We start from the raw sequence: 12,926 nt of genomic DNA on the forward strand, positions 1-12,926 counted from the left end.
GCTATAGGACACGGTGTATTGCTTCAGATCATAGATACTTTGGGGTTTTTTTTGTTGTTGTTGTTGTTGTCTTTTTGGAGGCAATGGAGTTAAGTGACTTGTCCAGTGTCACAAAGCTAGGAAGTGTCTGAGGCTGAATTTGAATTCAGGTCCTCCTGACCCCAGTACTAGTGCACTATCCACTGTGCCATGTAGCTGCCCCCAATCATAGACATTTTGAAAAAAAAGAAAAAAATCTGATTTGTTGGTATAAGTAAGTATGCAAATTGCTGAAACCTTGCTATGAGTTTTTTCCATCTGCTGTGATTTTTCTGGATGTACTGTATATCATTTTTTCCTGTAGTTTTATCTTTGAAATCTCTAATCCCATAGTAAATCTTTGTTATGTTACATATTTTCCTTTGTTTGATGAGTTTCTTAGTTATCTTATCATTGCTTGCCTCAAACCATGAGGATTAAACTCCTGAATACGCCCCTCTTACGGGGGTGAACATTAATTGAACTGCTATTGAGGGTAGTCTACACCAGGTGTCAAATGTCTGTACCACCTGGACATTAAAGATAAGAATAATTTAGTTTCAAAATAATAATAGCCAGCATTTACAAAGTGCTCATTACGTGCCAGGCACTATGCTAAGCACTTTATAAAATTATTTCATTTGATCCTTACAATAACCCTTGGAGGTAGGAGCTATTGTTATCCCTGTTTTACGATGAGGAAACTGGGGCAAATAGAGGTTAAGTGACTTACCCAGGGTCACATAGCTAGTAAGTGTCTGAAGCTGGATTTGAAGGCGGCCCAGCACTCTATCTGCTGTGCCACCTAGTTGCCTCTAAAGATTTCCTCAATTCAGCAGTCATTGTAGCCACCTCTGTAAGGTAGGAATCCATGGCCTTCTCTTTGGGTCACAGGGGAGGGATGTTTAGCAAAGAAATGCTTCAATGCATCGTGGGGTAGGCAGTGATGACTTTAGGTGATTGTCCTCTCCACCTACAGTTAGTTTTAAGATTTATTTGACTCAGTAGCTACTGTAGCCAGAATCCTGAGTTAGGGTCTAATGTAGGGTTAGAGAAGGAAATGGTGTGAGGTGAAATGATGGGATCTTTTTTGTTTATTTTTTATTCTTCAGTTTTTCCGTGGAGTTAGTTACCTTGCTGGAAATTTTTCTATATTCTTTTCCTTCAACCAAAGCTACTTTACTTTGGTCCCTTTCTTAACTGTTTTTTGAGGAAAAATTGGAAAGAATTTTTAACTTGGTCATCTTGGAGTCTTAGTTAGAGTCTTAGTTCTTCTAGCTATGGGATTTTGGAGAACTTTTCAGTTTCCTCAATCTCAAACCCCATATTGAGAGCAATGAACTAGATCAGAGATTCTTAGTTAGGGGTCCCCAAGGAGTCAATGGATAAATTTCATGGGGTCTGAGAACTTGGATGTGAAGAAGAAAATTTTTATTTCAATATAATTGGTTTCATGTGTAATTTTGTGCATTTTATTTTATGAATTTAAAAACAGTATTCTGAAAAGCAGTCCCGAGGCTTTACCAGATTGTCACAGGGCTTCACTTAAAAAAAGGTTAAGAACCCTTAGATTAGATGATCTTTAAGAATCTTTTAAGGGCCAACATTCTACAGTTCTAAGATAGAGTTATGGCAGGCTATATACCAATATGTTTCATCTTCCTTATTTTATATGGGAAAAAAATCACAAGCATGCCAAATATTTAATTGTTTATTCATTTATTTGGAGTATGGCAGACTTCATTTTTCAAGCTAAATATTTAATTGGAAAAAGGCATTTCTATCTGATATAATAAAGAGAATTTTGTTAGCTTTAGTTAGCAAATCCTTACACCATTAATTATAGAATAACAGCAATTCTTGCTAGTCATGAGAGTTAAAAATAAAGACAAATCAACTTGTTTCCCATACATTACCTGACATAGGAAATATAGGACATCCACTGCAAATATGCTGGAATGGTATCAAAACTGACAAAGAATCCTGAGAAAAGAAGGACTGGGATGGCTGTCACGGGACCTACAAACGTTGCCACCTAAACAAAATAGAAGGACAAAAATAGTGAGAGCTGATTAAAAGTGTCCATAGATGAAAACCAGAAGATGTTCTAACTTTTTTCTCAACAATCCAATTCAACAAACATTTATGAAGTACGTGTTAAGCACAGAAGACACTATACTAAGCACTAGTTAAGAGAGACAAGAATGGAATAGTCATTTCTCAAAGAGACAGAGACAAATACATACTACATGTAACGTGAGACATGCAAGAAAACATAAGTAATTTGAAGGACATTGGGGAAGGCTTCACAGAAAATATGACACCTGAGCTGTAACTTGAAGGAAGACAAGGAGTCTAAGAGATAAAGATTAGGAAGAAATACATTCTAGGAAAAGGGATTACCCTTGTATAAATGTATGGAGGCAGATAAGCTCTAAGGTTGGGAAATATTGAGAAATTTGACTTAGCCAAAGTATAGATTGTGTGAGAGAGAGTAATGTGAAATGAGACTGAAATGATATATAAGCACGTGTTCTGAATTTACTCTCCTAACATCCACAACCACTCAAAGATCAGGTCTCCAGATTATAACTAGCTTCTTTCCCCTTGACTCACCCAGGGTTCTAAGGGCCTGGAGGAATGGTGTCTTTTTAATTCTATATATCATGAACACCCACTGGTATGCTGCGCATTGATTATTAATTGATATCAAATAGCCAGCCCAACTTAGTTTTTAGAAACAGGTATTACTAAAATGATATAATAAAAAGAGTTGATATAAAACACTGCCACTATCCCCTTCTCTTCCTCCCCCCCCCCCGCAATTACAGACTCTTCCACAATTATACACAAAGTCCAGAGGAAAAGGGGCTTGAGCTTATAGAACTCATGTGGCAAAAAAAGATAAACTCACAGCTCCTGGGAAGTCATTTGTTAGCACACTCCAGGTGTTCCCCTTAGGGGTGGTATGGCTTTCTCCTGGGCTACTTGAGAGAAGAGCCTTACATGCTCAGTATTCTTTTCAGGGACCAGGTTTTGCCTCTGAGATAGAAGGGTGGATTTTTATTTTCCTTTTTCTTTTCTTTATTGTTTTAAGTTGGGGGCAGAGGCCACTTGCAAAGTCTAAGATAGGCAGTGACCTATTACAACTTCGTAAAATGATTTTTGTTAAATTGAATTACCACACATTTGGAAGTACGGAGGAATGTCAATTCCTAGATTTGATGATGAACTTTTCCTGAGACTCAAATTTAAGGCACAGTGAAAGCACGTAAAATGATAATGAAGAGGCCATAAGTAGAATGCTGAGCCTAGTGCCAAGAAGTCCCGAGTTCAAATCTAACCTCAGACATTAGCTCTGTGACCCTGGGCAAATCACTTAACCTCTGCTTCAGTTTCCTCAAGTGCAAAAAGGGGATAGTAACAGCTACCTCGCAGGGTTATTGTAGGGATCAAATGAGATAGTATTTGTAAAAAGCACTTAACACAGCACGTGAAACATAGTAGGTGTTATTTAAATACTTATTCTCTTCTCAATAACCCCTTTGCTCCTTCCCTAAGTCATTAGATTGTCATCCAGGATTTGATATTATGGACTTGAGGAGAATACATCTATTGAATCATTCAATCAATCCTAGCCGCTTAATTATTATATGGCAAGTCCCTTAATGCTCTGCAGATTTTGTGTAAAATGGCTCAGAATTCAACCCTGGTATTCAAGTGTTGGACTGCATAGAGGGCAGCCCCTTAGAGGGGATTACTGCACGGTGGATGGGAGGAGAGGTAGAGCATCTCCTCCTCCTCCTCCTCCTTCCCATTCTGACCAGAGGATAACCTTGTGAACTTCAGAGAGCTGGAAGAACTGGACTTCCCATCAGTGTCCCGGCAGCATCCTGGGAAAGCTGCAACTGGCAACAGTGTCTTCATTGGGAACTGAGGATAAACTAGAAACATGGAGGGATGGCAGCTTCAAGATTCTACAAGGAACCCAGAAGCAAACTACATCATACCTAATCATAAGTCACCCCTCCAAGTGAGATAACAAGGAAACTTTGATTTTTTTTTCCTGTAATAACAATGTGTGGTTCAAGTTACTTATCTTTTGCTTCAGTTTCTTCATCTAAAAATGTGGATAATAATGCACCTACCTTCTTCTAGAGCTTTTGTGGAGATCTAATGAGGTAATATTTATAAAGTGCTTATCACATTAGCTTGGCACATAGTAGGTACTTAATAAATTCTTCTTTCTGGCCCTCTACTCTAGGCCCAAACACAAAGGCCAGGTTTAATCATTGACCAACTCAAAAAGGAAAAGAAAATCAAATTTCCTATCTCAGAAGAAAAGTTCAGTCTCTAAGGAGATCCCAGAATATGTGGAACTCTTTTCATATGGCTTAAGGACCTGGAATAGACTGCAAGTCAGCCCCTCACCCTTTAAGAGAGAAACTAAACTGTCCTGGTGAAAATACTGCCATGATTCCTTCAGTGAATTGGATCGTTCTACTGGCCTAGGGAAAAAATTTCTAAAAATCCTTTTCTACACAGGGTACACCAAAAATTTTCCAGGGATTCTCATACTAGAGGCAATCCTCTTTGAGGTCTAGGCAAATTTTCTCTAGGTCCTATACAAAGGTCACCCAAAGTCTCCCTCAATGGATCCCTACTACTGTAAGGGTAATTCAAATGCAGTTTCTAACTCACCTCTCACTAGCACAAGTAGCTTCACTTATAGTGGAAAAATACTCAGAAAAGACTTCAAAAGAGAGTTTCTGGGCCACCCATGCCATCTTGTAGAATTATAGTCAGATAAGCTGTCTAGAATCATGAGTAGGACAAGAATTCTAAAACCTTGTAAAAATAAAAAGAAATGTTGAATATTTTTTAACTAATATGGGATGCTTTAGGTAAACTTCTAGGCACTAGTATTTTAGGGATGTAAAATAAAAGCTTCTCACAATACTTATAATACTCATATTGGGTAGATTAATATAATAAGTATTAGTAAATAAGCATATGAACATTTGAAAGTCAATAAAAAAAAACTAGTTTGACTTATAAGAAAACATACCAGAATCTTACTATATAATTGCAATCTAAATAAAAGAGAAAAAATGCTATTTTTTTTCTTCTAGTGAATCTTGAAAAGTAGAATATAAAATTTTTTAAAAAAGAGTCCTAGTTGAAGAATCTCTCTAGTGGGTCCTGCAAGTGCAACAGGCCCAAAATTTATCTGGGACAGGCCCCATTACGTAACAATGCTCTAGACTTGCTCTTCCCCAACCCTGCTTGCACTGGCAGTTCAGGTCCCCAGAGTTGTCAGATTCTTATCCTCTCTGTCAAATTTGTGGTAGGTTGCGAGCAACCACAAAACCTGTGATCCATTTCTATTTGAGTTTCACCACTGTTCCGAGGGGCCCTGAAGAGCTAGGGTAGAGTGCCTTTATAACTCTATGGCTCATAAGCCGTAGTGGTGGTGGTGAAGCCACTGTTGGTGGGCTTCACATTGATTATCAATATTAATTAGACAGCCCCCTTACTTAATTAGCTATGTTAGTAAATGGGTATTTACTAAGGTGGCATAGTAAGAATAGTTTGTACAAGATGTTCTTCCAACAGCCTGTGACAGGTTCAGCTGCAATCATATATAGAGACCATGGGAAAGGGATTGCAAACTTAGGGTGCTTGTAAGCCAGAAGGGTAAACTCACAGAGCTTGGAAATCTTCAGGCTGTTCTCTCCTGAAATATGGTACAGCTTTCTGCTGGGGTACTTGTGAAGTCATGAAGCTGCCTTTCCTCAGTGTTTTTAACTTGTCCTCAGCTTCTAATGCACACCCAGTTGTCAAAGCACTAAAAAGTCCTACTCTTCCCACTGTCTGAAGTTCACAAGGTCACTCTGGGCAAATCAGGGGAGGGAGGAGGAAAGGACGCTCTAAGCAGGGGAAGAGGAGAAGTAGATCCTCCATTTCTTCCTCCCCAGTCCCAACTATCCCACTCAGGAGCTCAGAGAAAATGGCTCTCTACTACCTCCTGCTAGATACGTGAATAACTGGTTCTGAGCTTACTACATTAAACAAAAGCCACAAGGATTGGAATGTGTGTTCATTCATTTAATGCCTTGGATTGATTGAGTAATTTGATTGTTTTCTCATCTGATAAAGGCATTAGGGTTAGTTACTTTCTTTAAGGAGGTTTGGGGAGACAGTAACTTTAAATAATTGATTGACTCGATTCTCACACTTACATTTAAATTAGAACCAGATTATGGAGGACTAAAAAAATAAAAACTGAGTAGTTTATAATTTATCCTTGAGGCAATGGGGAGTCACTGATTTTTTTTTTAACAGGGAAGTAACATGTATGAAATAAGATGGAATACAAAACCCCTATAGGCTAAGTATTATGCTAAGTTCTAGGGATACGAATACAAAAGTGAGACCTTGTACTCACAAAGATTACATTCTAGTAAGGGGATATCAGGGGAATGGTGGTCAGTGATGAGTATTTTGTCTGGGAAGTTAATAGGTTTAATGGAGCTGTAAGCAGTGATTACTCCACCATTTCCACTGGTATTTGCAAAGCAAGAGCTGGAAAATGAGGTGCCCTGCACATGATAACAGAGAAAATGAAAAGATACCAAAGAAGGAATAGGGAAGTGGCTAAATTGATGGGATGTGACTTATCTCAGTAGGGCTAGCTAGAAATTATGTGAATTTTCACTGAATCACTAATCAACACCTTTTAGCCATGGGGCAGGATTTCCAAAGTCGAGTTAATTAACTCTAACTCTCTTAACTCTCTTGGTCAGATTTATGTCTCACAAAAATTATTTTGGTAGCTGCGTGGAGGATGAATTAGAAAAGAAAGAGACTCAATTAGGACCAATATTCCAGGTGAATAGGGGTGTAGGCCTAAAGTAGGGTGGTGACTGATTTGAGAAATGTGAGAGATATTATGGAGGTAGAATTACTAAGATTTGGAAACTGGATATAAGGGTGACAGCATGGAATGAGTTAAAGATGATGCTGAGGTTCTGAACCTTCAGTAGGGTTCTTGACAGGAACTGGAAAATTTGAAGGAAGATTAGGTTTAGGGAAAATGATGAAGGACATATTAAGTTCAAGATACCTGCAGGAAATCAGGGTGAAGATGTCCAGCAGGCAGATGAAAATGTAGGACAGTTAAATCTGTTTGCTTCAGTTTCCTCAACTGCAAATTGAAGATAATAATAGTAGCTACCTACCTGGGGTGATGTGAGAATCAAATGAAATATTTTAAACTGTTTAGCACAATGTTTGACACATAGTGTTATACAAGTGCTAGTTAGTGTTATTATTGTTATTCATGAGAAAATAATATGAAGCCATTTTAAGAAAGAATATAGCTTTTCAAAAGGGAACTAAGTCTACATCACTTACATCTTAAGAGTTTTAATTATGTATTGATTGGAGTACTGAGAAAGCAATTACTCAGCATTACTGTCTCACATTTTGAAGTGAGAGAACTCAAAGTAACCACATTGCTTTTATGTGCAGAGGTTCATCTACCCTCTTGTAGAAGTGATGGCCAGAAGATTTAAAATGTCAATCTCCAGCTGAAACACTGTTGTTGGATCTTGTGAGTTCATTACACATTTTACAGAACTTCCCTCATCCTTACTTACAACAAACTGTTTTGAGTCTTTTTTCTGAGAACTTGACTCTTTCAGTGATCAGATTCACATAGCAGTCTCCATCTAGGAACCAACTTTTACATCTCATCTTACAGTTTTCAAAAGTTGAACTACAGTGAAGATGTTAGTATTCTCTTGATAGGTTACCCACTAGACCTTCTGATCAATTATGTTTTTTATGTTACCAATTATATTTTGTTGTCATTGTTCAGTCATTTTGGTCATGTCCAACTCTTTGTGACACCATTTGGGGTTTTCTTGGCACAGATACTGGAGTGGTTTGCCATTTTCTTCTCCAGCTTTTTTTTAATAGTTGAGAAAATTGAGGCAAACAGAGTTAAATCACACAGCTAGTCACACAGCTAGTAAGTGTCTCAGGCCAAATCTGAGTCCAGGAAGATGAATCTTCATGAATCATGGCCCGGCACTCTGTCCACTATGCCACCTAGCTGTCCAAGGACAAAAGTTGGTTTATAGGCCAGGACAAAATAGTCATCTTGTTTGAAAGGACATCATAAGAGATCCATTTAGATTTCAACAACATAGAAGTTCATAAGGGACAAAACCAGAAAGTTAAATACAAAAGAGAAGGGCTTTCAGATATAGACAATTCTACATTCAGAGGCTGAGCCTTGAATAGCTCAACTGCTTATGAAGAGGTCAGTGAGATAATTTACTTTCCTCTAGAACTCAAATTTCATCCATTCCTGTGTCCCTAACTACTCATTCTATGTTAATAATACCATTAAGTTCCCATTCACCATTTAAAATAGGTGCATCAAAAGTACTTGCCTTTATTCAATCAAATTATGTTGTCAGCTGTAAGGTGGTTAAATTTAGCATGAGTTGTACGTACAATCTTTATGGAGATCTTTAAAAGTACATGTAGCACTATGATCCTGATATTACTGAGGAAGAAATTTCTAGTAATTACTACAAATGCAAAGTGTTTTGTTTTCCACTGTGAACTGGTGATGAAGGGAATTTTAGAATAACAGTCTCTTGGGAATGAAAAGTAAAGGAAATGGATAGAAAAAAATGACTTGGAAAAAAATTTACAAGCAATGCCACAGAAAAAAATGGTCACAAGTCAACAAAAATTGTTAGAACAGTTAAAGCAAGTGTTAAAGAAGGAGCCAAAATTTTATTTTAAAACCAAATGAAAACAGCAGAAGAAAGGATGGCAAAAGAGGCAAGAGGTAAAGAAGAAACATTTGAAAAGGCAATTAACAACTTGGAAAAAAGTACAAAACCTTTAACTTCTTGAAAGTTAAAATTGGCCAAATTCAAACTAATGACTCTGTAACACATTAAGAAATGATAAAATAAAGTTGAAAGTCTGAAAAAATAGAGGAAAATGTGAAATATCTCATAGGAAAAATAACTGACATTGAAAAGAGATTGAGAAGAGATTATTTAAGAATTAACTGGACTTTCTGAAAGCAATGGACAACAACAAAGAGTCTAGATATCATATTTCAAGAAATCACCAAAAAAAACCTGTCCAGATGTCTTAGAATCAGAGAAGAAGGTAAAAATGAAAAGAATCCTCCAGTCACCTCTGGAAGGAAACCTCAAAATGAAAACTCCCAGGAATATTATTGCCAAAATCCAGAGCTCCCAGGTCAAGGAAAAATACTGTAAAATGAATTACTGAGGAGCTATAATCAAGATCATACAAGACAAGTGGAGAGCTTAGATTATCTTATTCCAGGAAGTGAAGGATCTTGATTTATAACAAAAAATAATCTACCCAGCAAAACTAAGTATAATCCTACAAGAGGGAAAATGGTTCTTTATTGAAATAGAGGACTTCCAAGTATTTCTTATGAAAAGACCAGAGGTGAGTAGAGAACATGCCATATAAATACAGTAGTCAAGAGAAGCATGAAAAGGTAAACATGAATGAGAAATTATAAGGGAATAAACAAAGTTATACTGGTTACATGCCTATGTAGAGAAATGATACATGTAGCCACTCAGAACTTTATCACCCAGGGACATAGAAAAAGTGTAATTAGACAGATGATCTGGGTGTGATTCTGTTGTGTCTGGATGATCTTAAAAGAAGAATGGAATGAGTGAGAAAGAGGAAGGCACTGGGAAAAGGGGGAAAGGAGAGGAAGAATGGGGAAAATTATCTCAATATATGGGTTGCACAAAGAACAGTACACAACAAAGAGAGGGCAGTGGAGGTAGTGAGCAACACTTGAAACTTACTCTCATCTGAACTGGTTAAAGGAGGCAAGAATACACATACACACAGTTGGGTACAGAAATACATTTTACTGACCAGAGAAATATGAAGGAAATGGGTTATGAGAAAAGGGGGTAAAAAGACAAAGGATAAATTAAGAGAGACTTTAGTCAGAAGCAAAACAAACTCTTAAAGAAGGGGCAGGGGGAAAAGAGAAGGAAACATTTAAGAGAATAGGATGGAGGGAAATACAGAGTTAGCAATCATAACTGTGAATGTGAATGGGATGAATTCACTCATAAAATGGAGGAGGCTAGCAAACTGAATTAGAGAACCAGAATCCAACAATATAATGTTTACAAGAAACACATTTGAAACAGAAAGACATACAGAGAGTTAAAATAAAGGGCTGGAGTAGAATCTACTACATTTCAACTGCAGTAAAAACAAAAAAAAATCAGGGGTAGCAATTGTGATCTCAGATAAAGTAAAAGCAAAAATAGACCTAATTAAAAATGATGATCAGGGAAACTACATTTTCCTTAAAAGAACCATAGACAATATATTAATATCAATAATAATCTTATATGCTTCACATGATGTAGCATCTAAATTCTTAAAGGAAACGTTAAATGAGTTATAGGAAGAAATAGAGAGTAAAACTATAATAGTGGGGGAATCTTACTTTGTTATTATATATAGATTTCCTGATTGTTTGCTTCACTCTACCATTATAAATTATTCTATCTTTCCATGCCTTTCTGAATTTTTTACATTTGTCATTTCTTATGGCAGTGTAATTAACCATTACAACCATATGTCATGGTAAGATGGACAGAGCATTGGGATTCAGAAAAAGAGAAATTGCTACTTACTAGTTATGCATATTCAGGTAAGTCACTCACCCTTTCTGGACCTCAAATTCTTCATATGTAAAATGAAGGAGTTGGAGCAAATGACCTCTGAGGTATTATTTGCTCTAAATCTACTATTCAATGCTATACTCCTATGCTACTATGTACCACAATTTGTTAGTCATTCCTTAATCTACAGGCATTTGTGGTAAGTAATTTAAATTCTCTGGGTTTCATTTTCTTCATCTATAAAACAAGAGGGTTGGACTAAATTGAATCTATGGTTACTTCCACCTCTCAATCTATGACCCCACAATCTACTGTATTTCCAATTCTTTTGTCCCTACTCCCTGCTAAGGAAAAGAAAAGTGCTCCTAACAGTCTTTTTGGTATATGGGACCTTTCTGTCTTTAACAAGTGGGGAGTTCATACCTAGGAGTAGGATTTCTGGGAATAGCCATTATAGTCACTTGGTAGGGGGAACATATTCCAATTTGCTTCCTGGAATGGTTACCCTTATTCACAGCACCACCAGCCATATATATTGGTATTCTGTCTTCCACATGAAATACATGAAATATCTTTTATCATCTGTAAGGGAAACTGAGGAGATCGTCCCCAGCCCCTTGCACGACCACCTCATGACCTGACATAAGTAATGTAATTTAAAGTTAGTATGTATGACCAGGAGTACCAAGGCAACAGAGCATCAAAGAATAAAACAAACTATGCTACCAGGGCAGAACAACTCTTATCTCAAGGAATATCTTAGATTCCTTGAGGAAAGCACGTATGTATCCAAGGAACTGGCCTCTCCTTGGATACATACATAAAAAATAGGCATCTGGACCTTTGGCCAAGCTCCACTTTTGTTCTAAGGTGGTTTACATAGATATAAAAAGGGCCATTTGGGAAAGGGACTTTTGGAAGTCTTCATTTTAGAAATGGGGATGCCCACTCTGTTGACTTTCCCAACTGAGACCCTGACGGCTGTGATACAGGACTTCCTCCAGCCAGATGTTCAGGAGTTGATGCTTCCTTGGATTGGTGATGTATTTCTTCTTTTTCTCTCTATCTTTTTTGGATTGGTGATGTATTTCTTCTTTTTCTCTCTATCTGTTTGTTAATAGTCTTTGCTTCTAAGATTGTATAATCATATGTAATCACATTTATATGCACGTATGTTTATGATTATTGTCATTATTAAGTCATTTATAAGCTAGGAAAAGTATAAACGTGTCTTTGTGGGTACAAATCCAAACCTATGAGACAATTTATAAGTGCTGCAGCCTGTAACACTTTACAGTTACATTATCTTTGCCAGTTAACTGATTTTGAGGGGAAACTTTAGAGTTGCTTTGCCTTAATTTTTTTATTATTAATGATCTGTAGCATTTTTCACATGATTGTTATTAAGTTGTAATTCTTTGAGCCAATGCATAATCTTTAACCATCCATTGAAGAATGATTCTTAGTCATATATATTTGTGTTAATTACCTATATATATCTTTAATCAGAGGTTCTTTATACAAAAATTTCCCCAAAAGATGGTTTGTTTTTATTCTAGCTGCATTGATTTTGTTTATGCAAAAGTTTTTCATGTAACCAAGATGATGTGTTCTCTCTTTTGTGATTGCCTCTTGCTTAGATGAGATATTGCTTCCTAGTCATAACTGTGAAAGGTACCTAGTCTCATTTTCTTATGTCTTCATGGTGTGAATATTCAAGCCATATATTCATTTTGAGCTTATTGTGGTTCATAGCATAAATTGTTACTCTACCTAATTTCTGCCGAACTGCTTTCTAGTTCTTCCCTCAGTTCTTATCAAATACAGTTTTTTCTTAAATGATTTGTGTTCTTAAGTTTCTCAAACACCAGATTACTGAGTTGCATTCATTCTTATTTTTCATTTTATTTATTCCACTGATTTACTTTCTATTTTTAACCATCACTAAATAGTTTTTAACGATGACTGTTTTTAATGTAATTTGAAGTCTAAAAGTACCCTTCAAGGGTTACTTTATTCATTATTTGCCTAGGGATTCTAGATCTTTTGTTCTATAAAATGAATTTTGTTATTATTTTGTCTAACTATAAAAAGGTTGGTAGTTTGGTATAATACTAATTCTCTAAATTAATTTTAGGTAATGCTGTCATTTTTATTATATTGACAAGTCCCAACCTT

The 12,926-nt window shown here is 36.5% G+C and overlaps 1 protein-coding gene across 1 annotated transcript in view; it reads right to left on the reverse strand.

Annotated features, from left to right (window-relative positions):
- Positions 1-12,926, reverse strand: part of ABCG1 (ATP binding cassette subfamily G member 1) — a 110,989-nt gene that overhangs the window by 12,254 nt on the left and 85,809 nt on the right. Inside the window, exon 14 of the mRNA XM_020973903.2 lies at positions 1,935-2,053. Within this exon, the coding sequence (XP_020829562.1) occupies positions 1,935-2,053 (119 nt within the window). The remainder of the gene's footprint in view (positions 1-1,934; positions 2,054-12,926) is intronic.

The sequence above is a fragment of the Phascolarctos cinereus genome, unplaced genomic scaffold, assembly GCF_003287225.1.
Source record: "Phascolarctos cinereus isolate Bilbo 61053 unplaced genomic scaffold, phaCin_HiC Scaffold_726;HRSCAF=1367, whole genome shotgun sequence".
Classification (NCBI taxonomy): Eukaryota; Metazoa; Chordata; class Mammalia; order Diprotodontia; family Phascolarctidae; genus Phascolarctos; species Phascolarctos cinereus.